General features: G+C 47.8%; 1 protein-coding gene across 7 annotated transcripts in view; it reads left to right on the plus strand.

Moving 5' to 3' along the window:
• Positions 1-346: 346 nt before the first annotated feature.
• The window catches only part of SGSM2 (small G protein signaling modulator 2), a 38,928-nt gene continuing 19,106 nt past the window's right edge, over positions 347-20,168 (plus strand). For all 7 annotated transcript variants that reach the window (XM_042026512.1, XM_042026516.1, XM_042026515.1 and 4 more), the window contains exons 1-4: positions 347-486; positions 7,000-7,075; positions 16,593-16,755; positions 18,571-18,732. In XM_042026512.1, the coding sequence (XP_041882446.1) occupies positions 430-486; positions 7,000-7,075; positions 16,593-16,755; positions 18,571-18,732 (458 nt within the window). In that variant the 5' untranslated portion in view covers positions 347-429. The remainder of the gene's footprint in view (positions 487-6,999; positions 7,076-16,592; positions 16,756-18,570; positions 18,733-20,168) is intronic.

The following is a 20,168-nucleotide window of genomic DNA, read 5'->3' on the forward strand; positions in this document are numbered from 1 at the left end:
CCGTGTCCCTCCGTGTCCCTCCGTGTCCCGCCGTGTCCCGCCGTGTCCCGCCGTGTCCCCCCGTGTCCCTCTGTCCCGCCGTGTCCCTCCGTGTCCCGCCGTGTCCCTCCGTGTCCCTCCGTGTCCCGCCGTGTCCCGCCGTGTCCCGCCGTGTCCCGCCGTGTCCCTCCGTGTCCCCCCGTGTCCCGCCGTGTCCCGCCGTGTCCCGCCGTGTCCCTCTGTCCCTCCGTGTCCCGCCGTGTCCCTCCGTGTCCCTCCGTCCCGCCCCCGCTCGCTGCCCCGGGAGCCGCGCGCGCCTCTGGCCGCACCACGGCGCCCCCCCGCGGCCGGGCGGTGCCGCGCGGGCCCGCCCCGCCCGCTGACGTCACGCCGCGGTGAAGATGGCGGCGGGCCCGGGTCGGGAGCTGTGAGCGCCCCGGGCCCGCCAACATGAGCTGCTCGGCGGACGCCGTGAAGGACAGGCTGCTGTGGAACGTGAAGAAGGAGGTGAGGGCGGAGGCGGGTGAGGGCTGCTGTGCGGCGGGCAGAGCCCCGCGCAACGGGGGTCCCTCCCCGGGGGGCCGCGGGTCGGACCGTGCGCCGCGTGGGGAACGCCCTGAGGCTGCGGACGGGGCCGGTTCCCTCGGCGGGGAGCGGGGTTTGTCCGCCGCAGCCGTGCGTGCCTGCCTGAGGCTGTGCCCCGGCTCCGCTCGGCCGGGCTGGCGGCTCTGTCGGGGCGATGCTGCTCCGGGAGAACCTCGGTGCTCTTTTCTTCCCGGGCGCACCGGGAGCAGAGATGCCGCCCGCGGGGCTCCTGCTGCGGCAGGAGGCTGCCATCGGCTGCCGCTCCCTTTCCCGGGGTTTGTGTTTCCCGTAGTACTCGTTTTTTATGACTTTTTCTTAACTGTGAGCTTTAGAGGAGAAGGGGGGGAAATCGTGAATAACAAAGGTATTCCTAAGGTGTCCTTGGATGAGCCGCGCTGGCTCCCAGGTGTCGGAGCCCTGGCAGAGGTGCCTCTGGTCTGGCCCTCGCACCTGTGCCCTGGGAATTTGGGTGGTTGTTCCTGTACACACCTGTGTGACATTGCCGTGCTAGGGCAGCCAGAGCCGTATGTGCATAAGGAGCCCAACCCCCGCATCCGAGCGGGGCGGCGGTGTTCGGTCACACTCGGTTCGGGCTGCTGGCGCTTGGTCCTCACGCGGTGCCCCTTGTCCGGCTGGAGGTGCCCGGCAGGACGGGCGGGGTGCCCGCCGCGATGGCATCGCGCTGGAGCAGCTCCTGCCGCAGAGCAAGGCTCCTGCCGAGGGTCCTTGCCGAGGTGGGAGGAGGTGCCTGTGGTGTGCACAAGCCCTGGACCGTGGACACCTCTGGAGCACATTCCAGGTGGGACTCCCTGTGGCCGTCTTTCCCCGTGCACCGAAGTATTGTATTTTGTGTTTTTGTGGCACTGGCTGTGGTGGTAGCTGCGTGTTGTTACACAGCAACGAAGTGAAGATGTAATGCTTATCCATCACAGCAGTAACAATTATTTTAAATAGGTACCTGCCCTCCTGCTCCTTCTCCTCTTCTCCTCCCCAGTTTATTGCTGGGGAAGCAGCAGGAGCCATCAAAGCTCAGGTGAAAAGTTGTCACTGTGGCCAAGGTTCCTGAGCCTGACTCCTGTGTCCTGATGCTCATTAATGCTGAAATCAGAACACATCGGGTGTTGTAGTCAGTGTGGGGAGTGTGGAAGGGGCAGAGCAGGGACAGACATGTTGAGGATGCTCTGTATGTGGAGCGGCAGGACTGTGTCCCGGGATGATCCAGCCAGCAACTGGCTGTGGGCAGGTGGCACCTGCTGAATGCAGCCATGAACCTGCCACTTTGATTAGAAATTTCTGCTTAAACTAGAACCTTTGAGCTAAGGCAGTGTAAGGTTTTATTTAGAAGTGGGTGCACTTGCTCTCCTGAGTAATGTTTAAATATATAAATAAATCTGAGAAATGTTTTCCAAGTGTGAACATTGCAATCTTGCGCTAATGCACGAGATGGAAAGTGAAATGGATTTTCATGATCCAAGCCAGCTCAAGCTGAGGAGAAGAAGTGGTGTGTAATTAAAAAGTATGAGGCTAATTTGTTTTTAAAACCTCTAAAATGTTTTTAATTGGATTCTGGTTTTTAAATGACTTGAATAATGCTTGAAAGTGTTATTTGTACCTTCTGTGTCATCTGCAGTTTTGTTTTGTCTCTGATTTGTTTTTTCCTTCTCCAAATCCTCACAAATGCTCTTTTAGAGCATTTATAATGGCTTGGCTTTTTAGGGGTTGGCCAGAGCTTTTGGTAATTATAAACAGGTGGAGGTAACACCCCTCACCTGTGCCCTCACACACCTGTGGAAGAGCCCTTGTCTGTGCTCACAGTGAGAAAATGGGCTCAGGAGGCAGTTGGAGACACTGAGATGGAGATTTTATTTGTCTTAAATAATCAATTGACAGAGGCAGGAATTGAACACAAGCCACTAGTAACCACCCACCAGATGATGCTGCCCTTAATAACTGTAATTAACTTTTTCCGATAGAATTTTCAACCTCATTTTTTATCGTGTGTGACTTCATACAGCCCCTTCTGCCTCCTTGCTGTGTGCTGTGGGCTTGCTGGGAAAACCTGACTCCATGTCCATTCTCAGAGCCCTCGTCCCCTTCCCTTGTCCTTTAAACCCAGACTCTATTTCTTGTTAAATTATTTTCCCATAATCTCAATAATCCAGAGGAGTTCAGAGGCAGCAGATTCTTTCTGTGGGCTGTTCTACTAAGCCTGTTAAAATTAATTTGTCTTTGCAAAGTATAAAACAGTCATCTCCAAAATCACTTGGTGCAAAGTGTTTAGTTTATTTTGCCTCTCTCTCTCAGCTAAAACTTCTGCATTTTTCCTTTGGGAAATGTAATGCTGTTTGCTTTTCCTCAGATGGACTTTCAGTTCCCATTGGTAGGGAATGTATTTTGTTGGCTCTCACAGAAAGGAAGACATGTAATGTGTTTAGAAAACGTAGCTGCTGGGATTCATGCTGAGGCCGCTTGGAAGTTCACGTTTCAAGCATTTATCTCTCTCTGCAGGAAAATCTGTTGTGACAAACAGACTCATAAAACAGGCTTTTCTCTGGCCATTTCGTTTTGCCTCCTGAAATGGAAGGTTTTGCCATTTCTGGATTTAAACAGTACTTTCTAGCTGTGAAACAAACAGGATAACAATAACCTTAGCTGTTCTACCCTGAAGGATTTCAGTGCACTTCAGACACTCAATTGCTCAACTTGCAACTGAAATGTAATGACTTCTGAGCAGAAGTGCAATAGTTATTGAACAGCTTTTATTTACACCACCAGTCTTTCATCAGGAGTAAGGAGTCAGTGCAGCAGGAGCTGTCAGTAAGGGAGGTGAGCAGGAGCTGTACAAGCTAAAGAACAGGTGCTGGACATTAGGTTTTCTCCTTTGAGGAAAAAATGCTGTAGGCTTTAACTGTGGTCCTGATTATTCTGGTATGTTATGAGCATTCTTCTTTGCAATTTTTAAAGCTTCCTTATAATAAAATTTTTTAAAAATTAAACGTAAGGCATTTCTCCTGTGCATTTCTTGGGTGAAACTTAATAAATATTCCATGTATTATGATGTATGTTTGGTGTTTGCTTCTGAAAGTTTTTGGCCCTTGTAGGGTGTGGGAGTAAATCAGAGCAGTGATCCATTAGAACATGCTGCAAATGCTGAGCAGCTTCTCTTTGAGGAGTTTGCTTTGCTTTGTCTGGATAATGCTGCCACCAGGATGTTCTATACTCCTCATGTGCTGAGATCTTTACTTGGGTGGGCAGAGCTTTCCTGTCCCTGCTCTGCAGTGGTTGGCAAATGTGTGCCTCCGGTGCCTGGCACCTTTTCCAGGGCGAGCAGCTGTCACCAGGGCTGTGGCTGACGTGGTTCCTGCTGCAGCTGTTCAGGGACAGTGACACTGAGTGACACGCCTGTGCTGCCTCTCTGTGCTCGCGCCACTGGGCAAGTGCAGACAACAGCCTGGTTAGGATGGGCAGCTCCTGTGGTGTTCTGCAGGGGAGGCACAGAGAACAGGAAGGTGTTTCCAGGGCTGGGACAGGAGCCGGTGTCACAGCTGGCCCCACACAGACTCCTCTCCAGCTCTGGGAGCAGCTCTGGCCCAGCTCCAGGCTGCAGCCCTCCATCCCTTGCACAAACACAGCTGTAGGCCGGCTGATTCCTTCCCTGTGGGGTAGATGGGTGACTGTGGGGACAGGTGGTCATGTTTCTGTTAATGAGATTAATTTGCAGTTTGGTCAGGTCAGCTGGTAGCTGCCACTGTGTGTGTGGAGGCTTGTGCTCAGAAAGCACCATTTTCAAGTGCCTCCCCAGATCAGAGACAAAGCAGCAGAATTCCCTATGAAGAGCTGTGCAAAATTGCAAGGGAATAAAGGAAACAAGCAAAAAAAAAAAAAGGCTTGCGTTCCATTTGATCAGAATCACTTGCTTTAGCTCCTTGCCTGGAGCATCCACGAATTACGTGGCAGTGAGCGATGATGTGGGATTGAAGAACACTGCATTCCAGCTTTTGAAGCTTCTCATATCCTGTCTATGCCTTGAAAATGTTTTCTAATAACGTTCAGTCACTCTCCAGAAAATGTGCGGAGCTCGCTCGGCATCCGGTGGCAGTGGGGAACACACAGAGTGCCTGCTCTGTGTCCTTAGCTCTGGAGTCCCGGGTTTGAAGTCTCCTGGGGGACACCGGAGGGTGCTGCTGTAGAAAAGTAGTGTTGATTATTGCATCTGAAACCCTTTTCTTTCTCAGTTTTTATACAGTTAATATTTTTTGTTGACTGGGATCTAAATAACATACTGAGCGGATTGGGGTGTGCCTGCGAAATGTGTGGTAGCAGTGAATTGGCTGCCGAGCACTTGAGCTTTTGCTCCTCGAAATGACTCTTCTTCCTCCCTGGTGGTAGGATTTGAATCCCAGTTACTGTTCTCTAGGATGCTGAGACTGATTTCATGGTCTGTAGTCCTGAAGTCGTGTCTGTGACCTTGAGTCATATGTGCACAGGCTGGTGTGACTGTGCTGCACCAAGGCAGACTCTGTCCATCTTCATGCCAGTGGCGCTTGGAGTTGCTTTTTGCCAGCAGTACATCAGCCCTTTCCTTTGGTGGACAAAACTGGGCCAAAGGGATTGCTGAATACACAGGATAAGCCAGATGTGAGTGCCCATCACGAGACCTCCTCACACCTCTGCTTCTTCCTTGATACTCTCTTACTCCTCCACCTCCAGCTGCTTCACTGTGAGGTCATGAGTTCCAACAGCCAGGTCAGAAACGCCACAGGAAAGAAACAAATTGCCTGCACAGTTTATATTGTCAGGCCTCAGGTGTGAGCAATGAGCCAGGTTTTATGAAGTGCAAAAGACTTGTTTTGAAGTCCTCAGCTATAAAACATGTTCTTTCAAAGCCTCTTACACGTTTGCTTTTTTTCCCTCTGATGTTTTCTTTGCAACTCAGAGGGCTCTTGTTTGATAAGGAACACAAATTCTGGAGGATCCATTTGATCCAGAATTTGCAGTGAGGCGAATGCCATGTGTTGAAAGGCTCGTGCAGCAAGTGCCAGAGCTGCAGCCTGCTGCCAGCTGGGCTGGGGGTGTAGGAGTGGGCACAGAGGCCTCAAGATGATTACTGGGGGAGGGGATGTTTAATTACAGCATCCAGAACTGGTCTTGCAGATGGTCTTGCTGGAGAAGGAAGCCCTCCAAACTGGAGAGGGCATCTCCACGGGCAGTTGCAGAGCCCAGCTGTCGATGGAGCACTGCACCTGCAGCTTCTCCTGGTCCAGCGCTGAGCGGAAAAGCTCAAAACCTTGGGACCTCTCAGTGCCATGAAATGGTGTCCAGTTAGCTCTAAACGTTGGAAAAAGGGAGTGTCTGGTTAAATCTTCTGCCATGGTAGCACATATTTTCATATATTGAAAGTGAATTGGCCTATGTTTAGTCAGAGTGTCATAATACTGTAATTGTAGCTCATAAATGAGAGAAGTCAAAAATGATGGTTGATTTGTACATGGAAGAGAGCAAGCTCTCCGTGGCCAGGAGGAAATGAGTGTCTGATAAATGAGTTGGTGGAGGCAATGAGGTTTCATCTGGTGTCAGGCTGAGGAAGCCATTGGGGAGGAATCACTGGCAGATGAGCAAGGGTGACTGCAGCCTGTCGCCAAGAGCCTCGTTGTAAGAATTGTCTGTTTCTTCTTTAAATTTTGAAAGTCAATAATTTGCAATGATTTCCCTCTCGAACTTGACACATCAACCCTGAAAGTGGAAAGGAACTTTGTTTGAAATCATTAAAAAGTGTGATAAGTGTAATTTTATTTGCTATAATTATTAAGTCATGTCTTGAAGCAAAAACTGAAGGCACTGCCTTCTCTGTAGGACCTGTAATAATTTTGTATACTGTTTGGTGGTGCAGCAGAGCTTCAAAGGCATAATTTGTAATTGCTGTGGCATGTTCCATGCTTCCCAGGTAGGGGGAAGATGGCCCTAAACTTCTCTGGGAATGTGTGCCTGTGTCACTCAGGAATGCTCTGTGCTTGAAAAAGAGCAGAATGGCACAAGTGGAAATGGGGCATAGCAACACCATCTGGTTTCATGAGCAAAAGAAACTGTGTGAAGGCCAAGGATGAATCATATAAAAAGTCTCACACAGCTCTTTGGAACTTATGCTGGAGAAGTGCTTTGGAGGGTACTGTGGGCACACTGAAATAGTTCAGCCTTTTGTGGGGGCACACCCCAAACAGAGCTGTCCTTGTTCTGCCAGAGGTTCCCTCATTCCGTGATAAGCCCCTCAGGTTTGTTTGTGCTTTCCCTTCTTAAATCCATTTTTCCCTGCAAAATATGATGTGAGGGAGCTGTTAGTCTGTTGGTGTGGGGCAAGGCAGTGGTTGAAACTGAAACTCCCAAGTGCTGTGCTGATTTTGTTAGGATCATACAATCATTTCTCTCTGTTCATTTTAGGTAAAGCAGATCATGGAAGAAGCTGTCACCCGGAAATTTGTACATGAAGACAGCAGTCACATCATCGCCTTATGTGGTAAATGTCACGCGGAAGAGCTAATGCTACCTAACCTTACTTTTCCTCTACTCTAGACATTTATTTTCTCTGCTGTCAGAGGTAAATGCAGGGATTTAGATATTAGAAATCATGGTGTTCAGGCCCATTTCACCTCTGTATTTGCTACGTGTGTGTACATTACAAATTGTAATGTAACTCTTCTAAGATGTCATTTTCCAAGTACCCAGCCAGGATGACAGGTGGCCTTGCTGCAGGCTGGCCGTGTGTTCCAGGGAGCGCCCAGAGTGGTCTGCCTGCTCTCTGTTCCTGGAATCCTGTCCTGGAAGCTGTGCTGCATTGTTGGTGTAAGGGGTGGTGGGGTGGCAGCTATTTCTGTTAGACTCTGCGTGGCCAAAATTAGGAATACTTTAAAGTCTTCATACTTGTCTCTTCCTCCTACTGTGATTCCAGTTGGTTTTGTGTTCTGAATTCTTTATGGTCTGAAGAACTAATAATTCTGCATGGAGCTGCCTCATTATTGCCCAGCAACCCTACCTGTCCTAAGGCAGGACTCCAGCCTGCTGGTGCTTTGAACAGAGGCCTTGATTAACTCTAAACCAGAAGAAGGTGAAGCTGAATGTTCTGGTTTTACTTTGGCTGATTGAATGGAGAAATCCCTTCCAGCAGATTTGGCTAACAGCTCCTGGCTGGTGCTCTCCTGTGTGTGCAGTTCTCTTCTCTCCCCCACTCCAGTTTCATGTGTCTCTTCAAGAGGTTTTTCCCTTCTATTTAAAATTAGATGGTTCAGTACATGAGTCATTTTTGGTGAATCTTTGCTATAAATATAGAATTCTTGTGAATCATTTTACTCTCTTGGTAGGCTGAGTTTAGCAAGAGTCTCTTAAATACATGATAGCTGATTTCAGGGTCTCTCTGCGTCAGTAGCTGAACAGTTTGTAGCTGCCCTAGGTCCTAGATGGCTGAAGGTGCCAATTAAATGGCATGTGCTACTTGTCCTGGAGGAAATGCTCCAGCTCTGTGCCACCCTTGCTGGCCTGAAGGAATGGTGTCGGCTCTGCTCATCCAGCAGGAGGGATTTGTGGTCTCTGCCTGGGTGCTCTGGCAGAAGGAATTGTAGAATTGAGGTGGGTTATGGAGAGTTGGTGTGTGTCACAATGTGTGGGGAAGCAGTGAGTGCAGGAGGTTCTGTCATCCCCTCTGATTTCTAGGAAATCTGGCTCTATGGTTCAGAGCCACAGCAGCTCCATTTGGCCTGTGGCTGACGTGTGCCATTGTGGGACAAAAATTCCAAGTTCCTTTGGGCTATGGGTTGCTGTGGCCGCTGTTGTGTGGCCAGTCAGGCGACAGTGCAGCGATGCAAGTGTCTTTGGAGCATCTTCAGTGGCCAGCGCTTCTGCTGGAAGCTGGCCGTGGATGTTTGCAGCCTGGGCTCTGTCTGTAGAGACGTTTCCTTGGGAACGGCGGCTGCCCCCGTGACGTGGGGCTCCGTCTCTGCGGCAGGGCCAGCGCCGCGCTCTCCTCCCGCGCCCTCCTGCCGCCAGCCCGCCCGGAGCATCCCTGGCTGGAGCTGTTCTCGCCAGCAACACCAGCTCCTTCCCGCTTCTGCACTTCTGAGGGAAAGGGGGAAGAGGAAAGAAGCATTTCTCTGTCTCTGCAGTCACCTGAAGTGTATTTACAGGGTTTCCAGTTCCGTGCATTACACTTGGAGTGTTTGTGTAATGCTACCTGCAGTTCGCTAAGCCTTTTCTCTGTGGCTGCCCATCTTTAGTCTGACAGTAACATGCTGCTTTAAGCATTTAGTCAGCTGCACACTGCAGACAGGGTTTATTCATGAATGCCCCAGACATGGTTACCCAAATGATCTCTACGTTTTCAATATATACTTTGAAACGAGTTTCAGTAGTTTGTTCTCTTTGAATAATATATTGAGTGTATTAAATGAAATAATCCTGAATTCCCCATGCTATAAACTAATTGCCATAGAACTGAGGTGGGTTATGGAGAGTTGGTGTGTGTCACAATCAAAATATATGTTTAGGTGTAAATTCAGCACGCCTGCTTGGCAAAGGGAATATACTTACTGTGTTTGGAGGAAAGGTTAGCAGTAAACGTGAGTAAAAATAGTAACTCGGGCACTGTTAAACATGCATAACTTGGCTTTTCAATGAGATTTCAGTTTAAATTAAGGAAGGGATGAACTGCAGGAAAAGCTTTTTTTGGCCTTAATAATAAGCCTGCTACCAGTAATTAAACCCATTAATTAAAATGTACAGAATCCCTTTGTGGCTGAACTGAAAAGGCCAGTTCTGATCTGAGCTGCAGAATGGTATTTAATGTTGTGCTTGGGGCTTCTTGTACACCTTGTCTGAGGATGGGAGGTCTGCATTGCTTGTGTCCTTTGGGGTGTGAGGGAGAGGAGGGAGCTGGGGGATTCACTGCTGTTCCTGGGGGATGCACTGGAGCTGTGCAGCCCTGGGTGGGTTTATGGCAGGGGCATCACCAGGTCCTTTCCTGTTCCTGAATCTGAACTCAAATCCTGTAAGACGTTGAGGCTTTTCTAGCAAAGAAAACAAAAAATCTCCCATTGTCTTTTTGTTTTCTTTATACTTTGTAGCTTTTTTGTTATACTTTGGATACTTGATATGTGCTCTTTCTTCCCATCTTCAGTTACTAATATTTAATTTACCCCCAGTGTTGGTTACAGTCCTTCACTTCAGAGGCATTTAGAAGTATTTATTTTTCCTTTTCTCAGTGTCACTGAATTATCTTTGCCTTCCAAATCTGTTTTAAAACTGTGTCTAAACCAGACTTACAGACCAGAAATGCTTCTCCCCTTTTAAACCCAAGGAGAAAATTTGCTGTTTCTGGGTATTAGATTACTGTTCTATCCTGATAGATTTGTTGAGGATCCTTGCTGCAGACCCTGCAATTTCAGGTGCAGGCAAGAGGAGCAGAGAGCCTCTCCTCGAGGAGCTGAGGAAGCTTGGCTGGCTCAGCCCTAGGGGATGAGCCAGTCCCGTTGATTTAGCTGCATTGACTTCAGCTTTTTCTTTTTTTTTCCATCCCCATTATGCATGTTGTTTTTCTTCTCTTATTAACTGATGAAAACGACTGGGTTTTTTTCTGGGTAATGCTGTGTTTAAATATCACAGATCTTAAAAAAAGAAGAACAAAACCATGTCACGATCTGTCCAGTCATGCACTGGGAAAGGTGACAGGGTTTGACTGCAGAGCTGGGTCTGATATTGACTGAAGGTGTTTGTATGTGATCTGTGACTGCATTTAGTCATGTGTGCAGCCCTTCAAACAGAAGAAGGATGTGGTGGCTGCCCTGGGGAGCTTGGGAGATAATGAATTCCCATTAGTAAGCAGTCCTTGTTGCTTTCTCTGTGTGAATAATACATCAGAGAGGTGGCCTGAGGCCTTCCAGCGGACATCTGCTGACCCAGAGAGAAGGGACACTTGCCTGAGCACAGCCCAGTGCTGGCTTGCCCAGCTGTCAGTGCAGTCTTCTCTGAAAGCAACTGAGCAGCCTGTGAACCCTTTGGTGGTTTTGGACATGGTGGTAGAGGAGGGTGGTGAGGAGGTCCATGCACAGACAGATCCATGCAGCAGCCGTGCAGGGCTGTGGGTGCCCCTGGCCAGCTCTGCAGGGTCCATCCTGTTTCTCTGTGGGTGACTTCCAGGTCTACAAGCACGATGTGCTGGGTGGTAGGTGAGTGTTATCATACTGCTCCTTCTCAGTACAGTTTATCTCATGGGCTCCTGTAAGTTGTACAGCAGCTCTTTCAGCTTTCCTGCATTTCCTTCAAAACTCAAATACAATCTCGACTCGTGCCAGGCTGTGGCAGGTCAGAGCCTGACTCCATGGCTGCTTTTGTGAAGCACTCCTGAGCTGGCATTTGTGTCTTATGTTGGTGCTTCTGCTCTCAAGCTCTTGCAGTGTCTGTGTACATCAGGACTGTGTGAGCATTTATTGTTCTCAGAAACAGAGCAAGGAGAGCTATCACCCACAAGTGCTTCTGAGATGTCTGTGCTTCAGGCTGTAATTCCACACTCGAGACCTGATGTGTGGGTCCTGTATCCATCCTTTTCAGCTTCCTTTCACAGAGCCCTGGGGCATCTAGGCTTGGATAATCATCAGTGTAAGATGCTTCCTTCTTCAAAAATAAGTAGAGGGAGTTGTTATTTGGAATAGTTCTGTGTCACTCAGTATCTGTTCACAGCAACAGGACTGGTGTGTTCTGAGAAACAGAGTGGCTCTTGGGTCCTCTTCACATTTTAGAGCCAATCCCGTGTATGACAGGATTGCTGTTAATGAATGTGCACAACAGTTCCAGAGTTACTTCCCAGCTTCCTAAGGCAGATGAGTACTCCATTTATTCTGGAGGTGGGAGGCAGTAGGAAAGCACTTGTGTGGCTGGATTTTCTGGAGCCACATAGTTGAGATCAGGTCTGAAGTTTTAGGGCCTTGCACATCCTGTAGGAACACAATCAGAGAGCTTCAGCTGAAGTCATGGATGAGTCTCCATCCACACTGGCTGTGGAAAACCAGGAATCCTTGGAACATGAATGTGGCTGGTGACTCCTGGAGACCAGATATGTGGGGTCGTTCGGGATGGATTGGTGTCTGAGCTGCAGGAGTGCCCGGCAGTGCTGGTTTACAGTCTCACTGCTAACAGACCCCACGGTTAACCACAGCAGTAGGCTTAGTTGTGAGGCTGTCTTCTTCATTGGTCTTAGGATGACTTGTTATCCTATTTTGCACAAAGTTAATTGTGTTTGAAAGAAAAGATCAAATTAGGAACCAGTGGCTGCATGATGCTGGACCTCATGTTCTGATTTTTCTCGTTCAGGACCTGAAATCCAAGCAATTATCAGAGCCACCAAACGTCACAATTGCCATCCCCAAGCAATGAAATACCATGAGTCAGAAATTTTTTCCTTCATGGCCCTAAATTACAAGGCTGTATTAAGGCTCATGACAGGAAAATAAAATCAGCTGAGGAACAGAGATGTATTTGTTAAGTTTTTGGCATTGATATTTTTTTAAAATGTAGTTAATCTGCTATGGAAATGCAGATCTCTCACAAACAAAACCCATGTCTCCCTGTATTACTGCTCCTATTTGGAAAACAAACATTTTCAATGATGAATAAGGCTTAAAAAATAGTTTACAGAGATTCTGCCTCACTTGATAAACACATTAGCCCAAAGAGAGTACCAGAGAGGGGGAGGCAAATATTTTTTCACGCACATTTAGAAGGTTTTTGATTGTGCTCCAAAGATGATGCTTAAATTAATGAGTGGTGTGCTGTAGTGGGGAGGAAAGAACCAGAGTGAATATTAGCTCTGATGTGAAATGAAACAGTTTTTGAACTGCATGTGTTTTTAGCTTGAGAAGTGAAATAAAATCTCTTGTGCTTTTTAGAGAACTCTGCTAAACATTTTGCTTTGATTCTGGGCCATCAAATTGGATCATTCTCAATATTTAGACAAACTTTGGTAATTCTGATTTACCCTTAACAGAGTTTAATGAAAACACTTCTGTTTTCTGGAGGTTACTGAGATCCTTGAAGCTTAGTGATCTTGATTTTAAAGAGGAACAGTCACCAAATTTTAGCCCTGAAGTTTCCCAGCCACTTTAGAACTGGGGACTGTCCATTTAGATACTTTTTAAATTTATTTTCTAGGGAATTATTGAACATAGGATGTTCTGTGGCACAGCCCAGCACAAGCAGCTTGGGTGCAGGTAAACAAGGGCAAAGGAGCACGTTGGGATGTGTCCTCTGCAGCCCTTTGCTGTCAGCTGGCATTCGGGTACCAGTGTCCTGCCTGCTTGGCGTGTGTGTCCCAGTGACACAGCAGGCTGGAACTTGGCAATAAAACTGGTTTCAAACTGGGCAGATCTGTGATCAGCAGGGTAAAGCAGCAGCAGCTGGGGATCGTGAGCATCTGATGGCTTCTTTATCATCCTCCTCTTTTCACTTGTTTTTAATTTCTTCAGCCTCATGAATTCAATTCCCTGTGCACAGTTTCCATGAAAACAAGGTATTTAGCTGCAGTATTTCTTCCTGTCTAAGGAAAATCTCATCTGCTAAGTACACCCCATAAATAATGCTTCCACAGACCACCTTTTCTCTTCTCACTACCCTTCCAGCCCCAGAACTCTCATTTCACAGTCCATTAAGTCATGTCAGAATTTTCATAGAGGCAAAAAAGGACAAAACCGAACTTGTTCACCTGGCCCTGGAAGAAGTAGCTGTGGTGAAGTCATAAAAAAGTGACATTTTCTGAAGCTTGGTGGGTACCGTGATTATTTGAACTGTAAATCAATAATATATCTGCACTTAATTAAATTCAGCAGTGGATACTGCAGAGAATGTGCCTCAAAACTGTCTGGAGTTAATGAATTTTTAGATGGCTGCTGTCAACTGAACCATACAAGGGAATTACCTGAGCTGTGCTGATTTATTCCCAGTGCAGAGCTGCTCTTCCGCTCGGTGTGTGATGAGTTGCTGCCTTTTTATCTGGTCAGTTTTTGTACGTGTTTGTTGTAGGTACAGTGACAGTAGGCAGGCTCAGGAGGGATCACATTGGGCTGTGCAGTAGTTACTTACCTGTGTGCATATGTACCTGTAGCCAAAAGCATGTGTGTACACACAAACACCCATTGATGCCTTTCTGATGTTATCAGTTTCTCCAGAAACAGCTAAATCATTGATTTTTAGGTCTTCCTAGAGTGTCAGATTCCAAAAAGGGAAAAATGGTTAATTTTCCTAGAAATGGCTAAATAACTCCATTCCCCGTCCCAAAGGTTCTTGTGCTGTAACCCCTAAACCAGTTTGTGTTGTCTCTTTAGGCAGCAGTCTGAGCTGTGCAGTTTGTAACTCCCGGGCATCACCTGGTTTTGGTTTATCAAAAAGCACCACTGCCAAGGTCCTCTCATGTCTTTTAAAAGGTTCTGCAGCTTGAGGTGACTCTTCTGCCTGTTTATTCAGGATGTGTTAAGTTTCCTTTCTGGCTGAGCTTGGCTGTGGGCGATGCTGGCAAGGTGCAGTGAGATCAGTGCCTGCCTTGCACACAGAGCCAAAGGAAAGCCCCGTGGGGCTCTGCCAGGGAGCTGGTCCCTCACTGCTGTGCTGTGGGTGGGAGGGATCCCCTCCTGCTGTCCTGTGCCACCAGGATGGCATCCACACGGTCCCCTGGGTTGAATGGGATGGCATCTGTGTCTCAAGATGTGCTGCCCTGCTTGGATGTTTTGTAGTTTAACTGGATAAAAGCCACGGTGTATTTGCAAGCACGTTCAGATCAAGTCAGATGTGAATGTAGAGTCAGCTGTTCTGGAATAATTCTTGTGGAAAGGAGCCTGGAGAAAAGCATGCTGAGAGCCAGTGCTGTTAGGCTCAGTCTGGGGGTGAAGTGTAGGAGAATGAAGTGACCTGAGGGTCACACAGGCTGGGCTGTAACCTGCCCCCCAATCCGAGGGTACCTTACACTTACAACTGGATGTATCCTTGTCCTGTGGAAAATACATTTTGAGGCAATCCAGCAGCAGATTCCAGTGTCTCGCCCCTTGCAAATGACCCCTGTGTGTGTGTTACAGGCAGTTGGGGACTGATCTTACCCAAGTTCTTGTGATGAGAAATGTCATAATGGAATAATTAAATGTTGGGGCTCTAGGGACAGTCACTGGGGAAATTGTCCTTAGTGGCAGCTGCAGCATTTACTAATAATTAAAGCTGTGCCTGCTGTGCTTTTCACTAAATTTGTTTCATTAATATTTTATTGTTTTAAAGAAATAAAAAAAAAAAGCAGTGAAGGTGGGAAGAGAGCCTGTTTCCTAAGCAACAGCAATGCACTTCTTTGCAGTTATTTTTAAAGGCAGGTTGCTTCATTTAAGATTTGGAATCAAATTGCTGCATTGCTCCAGGCATCCGGAAAGCTGCTTTTCTTTTTTCTTTTATTTCTAATTGAAAGACAGAGCAAAACAGCTGCTGGATTAAGAGCTGTGTGATGGTTGGTAGACAGGAGCTAGACCGTACTGTGAGGAACATCCCCGTGCTGTCATCACTCCCTGTCCCTCCATGCTGCTCTGTGGCCACGCCAGCCCCCGCGGCGTTCCCTGCACGGATGCTCCTTTCCTTCTCAGTGGAACTAGCCTGGCTTCAGAGATGTTGTCAGCGCTGGGCTCCTGCTCCTGTCAGACCACAGGCTCTGCCTCTGCCACACACTGGTGTCCTTTGATCTCGGGCGAGGTTTCTGATGGTTGAGAGGGGTCACACAGGGATGTGCCTGCATGTCCTGCTCCTCCTTCCAGGGACCAGTGCCGTGCACAGGCTGTTGTGCATGAGGAGGTGGTTGGCTTCTGAGGCAGTAGTTCTGGCTGGAAGTGCCACCAGCATGGGAAGCAGCATCAGACCTGCTGCTTGGTGGCTGTGTCTGATGCCATCGGGCTCGTGTCCTGAGCAAACAGGAGTGTGCCGGAGCTGAGGCCACGGGCACTGCCCCATTGTGCTGTAAGGCAGCTCCGAGTCTGGTTTTGGCTGCTCCTGGGGTGGGGCTCCTCAGGGTTCAGCAGGCAGGAGGTGTTTCTGTGTGCCCCCAGTCTGGCCTGGGACTCGGGTTAGTTTTCAGGGCGTGGGCAGTGAGGACAGGTCTTTTTCAGATGGAGGCTTTCAGGTGTTACGGGATTTGGAGCCTTCAGGTACAATAAGCAGAGCAGTCTTCAGGAAATGCTCAGCAGCTGACAGCGTTGGGCGTAAAGTGCCACAAAATGCTGCCTTCTCTCAAAAAGAGCCACGAGTGTTGGGCGAGAGGGAGAGTGTGTCAGAGCAGATGGAGTGCCATTTGTTACTCGTAAGCAGCATTTAACGTGGCAGGGGGAGCTGCGGTGTCCCGATGGGCTGCCTGCCGCCACCCCGCACAGGAGAGCCGTGCTCGGTGCTGCACTCAGAGCCCTGCCGAGACTGCCCTGCCCTGAGCACACACCTGGCACATACTGCTGGGTCTTTTCCCTTTCCTGTGAATGAATTGGTCTGTTTTCCTTCATCCCTTTGTATGGGCAGTGTTGACTGTGTGAGTCATCTGCAGTCTCACTTTAGGAGCCGATAGACAAGGAAGGCTTATTTTTTGTTTTGATTTGTTTTGGTTTTTTTAAATTTGTATTTCTCAGTTCTGTTCCCTGCAGCAGGTTACATGAGAGCTGGATAGATTTCTGTTGCAGTCTTGCAAGGCTGGCATAGTGCAAGTGGTGGCCATCAGGGCATGTTACAGCGTGGTTCTGTGTGGCACGTGTAAAGTGGGGTGAAAATACTCGGAGAGATTCCAGTTCATTTATATACTGCCATTATCTGTACTTTACAAGGTGCTTGTAGTTGCAGATTAGACACATGCTCGCATCACCTGATTCTGAGTTCCTGTCTGTCCCCCCAGCTCTGTTCTTGGCCCACACCTGCCCAGTGGCAGTGAGCAGGTGGCGCTGGCCGAGGCTGAAGGCAGCAGGACCTGTAACATTCTGTCCCTGTTCCCACAGGTGTGGTGGAGGCGTGTCTCCTGCACATGCTGAAGCGCAGGGCTGCCGGGTTCCTGCGCACCGACAAGGTGGCCGCACTCTTCACCAAGGTGGGCAAGACCTGTGCCATAGCTGGAGATGTGTGCAAGAAGGTGCAGGAGCTGCAGCAGCAGGTAGAGAGCAGGTGAGGCTCTGTTCATCAGCCAAGTTGATGCAGTGTTTCTGTGCAGCATGGTGGGACACAGACTGCCCTGGGAGTGCACAGGGGCCTGTCTTGGCCACGGGTGATGCAGTTTGTCTTGTTAGTGACTGTAGATGTTTGTGTTTGATCAAGCTGGCAGTGAGCAAAAGGGCAGAGGTGGGGAACTGGGGCTTTGGTGTTTCATTTTGCTTCTCAGTACAGCAGAGCAGCACATTCAGCCCACACTCAGTAACAGAAGTGACTAATTACTGGTGATTTCAGAGAGGGCTCACAGGCGAGGTATGGTGGACCAGCTTGGACTGTTGGTGGGAAGGGAGGGGGCGGAAGGAGGAACTCAAGAACAGACATACTGGAAAAGCTGTTTTGGCATGCTCCTGCCAAACCAGGAGCAGATTTGTGGGTATCATAGCAGAAACAGTTAAATTAATGGATACAAAGAGTGATGGGAAGATGGATGTTATAGGAAAGCTGTTCAGTATGTACTGGACTTAAACACAACAGAATTCTGGAGTCAAGGACTTGAGATTACTGAAAGTCTTAAACTGCTTGCTGGTGGTGAGTAGCAAAGTTAAAATTTTCCATGTGGTTCTGTAGATGAAATCACAGTGCATGAGCATCTTGTCCTATAAGCTCAGGACAAGAGCATTTTTAATTCTGTTTGTAGGCACTGGTGAGCCCTAAGGGCTCTTTGTACATTGTAGGAACTTTTAGCCTTTGATCAATTTGCTATAAGAAGGGCTTTGCCAAGAGAGCTTGTCTTCAATTATTGACAGTTATTTAAATTAGCAGTTATATTTCTGTGTAATTTTCTGACATTTATCTTTGTTAGGCTTGTAATTATCAGACTTTGTTAAGTAGTTTTTGACAGATATGTACCTATTTTTGATGCATTTTTTATTGTGCCTACTGATACAGACAGGGATTTTATTAATTTTAATTTTTTAAATGTTGGGAAGAAGGATGTTTTCTGCTGAAAATTCACCAGCCTCTCTCCTGGTTAAGAGCCCACACAAACACCCCTCTAACCACCAGAGACCTTTGGCTGTATCCTCTAACAGAGAGGAGCAAATGAACTTAAATTCTGTGGTTTCTCTTGGACAAATTTTGTGTGTTTTTCAGCTATTAACAGCCACAAAAGTTAAGTGCTGTAGAAAATACGCACAGCAAAGATACTATTGGGAAATACTGCAGGGGGTGGACTCACTCTGCTGGATGTATGAAACGAGACAGAAGGGCTGTAACAGCCTCATTGCTCCTGAGGCTGTGGCTTAAGAAAAGCCGTGTTTAGGATGCGACTAACCACACTCAATTGCTCTGATGTCAGTGGTGTCACGTGTCTTTCTTGCCCTGTAGGGCTGCTGTCATGCCCTCCTGTAGGACATGGGGCCGTGTAAGTGCAGGGGGGAATGATGGATCTCACCCGAAACAGCCCCAAATAAACGTATTAACTCTGTGTAACTGAACAGTTTCCTGAAAGGAAACCCAAGTGCTGGCAAAGAACTTGAAGATGTCAGGGTTTCTTTCCTCATTGAGGCAAAACGGGACCTTCTTCTATTTTAAGGGGGAGATTTTCTGGAAAAGACATTCAGAGGGTTCCTGTTCCCCTCTCAGCCCGAGGCAGTGTGTGGAGAGCCAAGGCAGCCTGCAGTGCTGGGCAGAAGGAAGCTGCCCCTGTGCTTTGTGGCCACCTTTCTCCTGCATCTGCACTGTGTTACCTGATGCAGGAGGATGAACCCATCACGAGCTGTCATCAAACAGTCCAAATTCTGACTACTTTTATTTTATCACCTTTTGCAGGAAAAATCAGCCAAATGGGCACGAACCCCTCAAAAGGCAGGGATCAACCACAAGCAAAACACCTGTCCTGACACCTCAGGCCATCAAACACATCTGGGTTCGGACAGCCTTGATTGAGAAGGTGCTGGACAAGATTGTGCAGTACATTGTCGATAACTGCAGGTAAGGAAGGCAGCAGAAGCACAGGGATTTGTTGGACTGATGCATTTAGGTATCTGCAACAAGGGATTTCTTCAAAAGTCTTCAGCAAACCCCTGTGATGCAGTCTTCTGGTAAGATGAAAACCAGTTGCACAAGCATTTAGAAAAAAATGTACTTTAGTTTTGCATCATTGACAGTGTCTCAGGCTTACAAAAAAACATTAACACACATTCAGCTTTCCAGAAATCAGCTAAAAACCTAACTTCAAGTATATTAGGTACCCATATTCTAATGGGACCTAGACCTTAGTGGAATAGAAATGTTTTCTAATATGTCATGGGCTGAAAATAATCCTTTGGAACTTCAGGATGTCAGGGAGGAAAATGCCTTTTGTAGATGAAAGAAAGGAGAATTAGAACAGGAGGAGCTATTGACATAAAACCTTAGGGTTGTGAAAACAGGTTCTTTGAATAATGTTTCATTTTTAGAAAAATCAAGCTTTGTGTAAAGTGAAAGTCTTCCCTTGCAAAACCCGAGAAGAGCATCAGTGCTTTACGGATGTATTCCACACGGACTCCTTAAGAGGTGAAGACGAGTCCTCTCTCTTCTGTCCTTGCTTCCTGCTGCCCAGCATCAGCTGTGGCTTGCCAAGGAGCAGCTCTTAACTCCTACCCTTCCTGCCCTCCCATAACCCATGATACAGAAGACTTAATGGGGCACACTGAGGACAATCTACCATAAAAAGAGAAAGGAAGGGACTCTAAAGCTGGGTGTGGTCCCAGAATGGCAGTTTGCTGGCAGGGGTGCTCTTGTTGTTCTGCACTGGCAGAACATTCTTGTCCATCCAAAGCCAATGTGTCTGAACAAGGATGAGAGCTAAGGGCAGAGCAGCTTATTTTCACAGTACTTTCCAAGTTTGTGTTACTGTTTTCCTTGTCATACATTCATGATGTATCTTGCCACTAAAAGCAAGAGAATGGAAGAAAGGTCTTTGTGCTGTTCAAGCAAACTGTTGCTCTGGGATATGTAATGCCATCTTGGATTTTATGAGCTGTGTGCAGAAGAGACAGAGCGAGGGTTGGCCGCGTCCCAGAGACACAGTTAACAAAAGCATTTTAGTCCACTGCCTCAGTGTCTGCAGATACATGGGTACAAGAGGTTTTAATTTCTTTTCCACATAATCCACAGCAGACACATCAGGAGAGTTTGCTCTCAGTTGTTCCATCGCTGTGTGTTGTAGATGTTCACCTCACTGCCTTCCCCATCTGTTCAGATGTGTTAGGATCAGGTCCTTCACTTCAGGTCTGTGATTCTGAGACCCTGACTTGGTGAATAAAACAAACCTTTTCATAAGGCTTGTTGCCATGCATTTTTGTGACATTACTACTCAAATGCTCCATGTTCACATCCTTCTGCTGTTCTGTCCTGGAAGAGGAGCAGGTGCTTTAGAGTTTGAG

This window comes from Corvus kubaryi, unplaced genomic scaffold (assembly GCF_017639235.1).
Source record: "Corvus kubaryi isolate FWS band 111438036 unplaced genomic scaffold, C.kubaryi_AGA036_p1.0 37284, whole genome shotgun sequence".
NCBI lineage: Eukaryota > Metazoa > Chordata > Aves > Passeriformes > Corvidae > Corvus > Corvus kubaryi.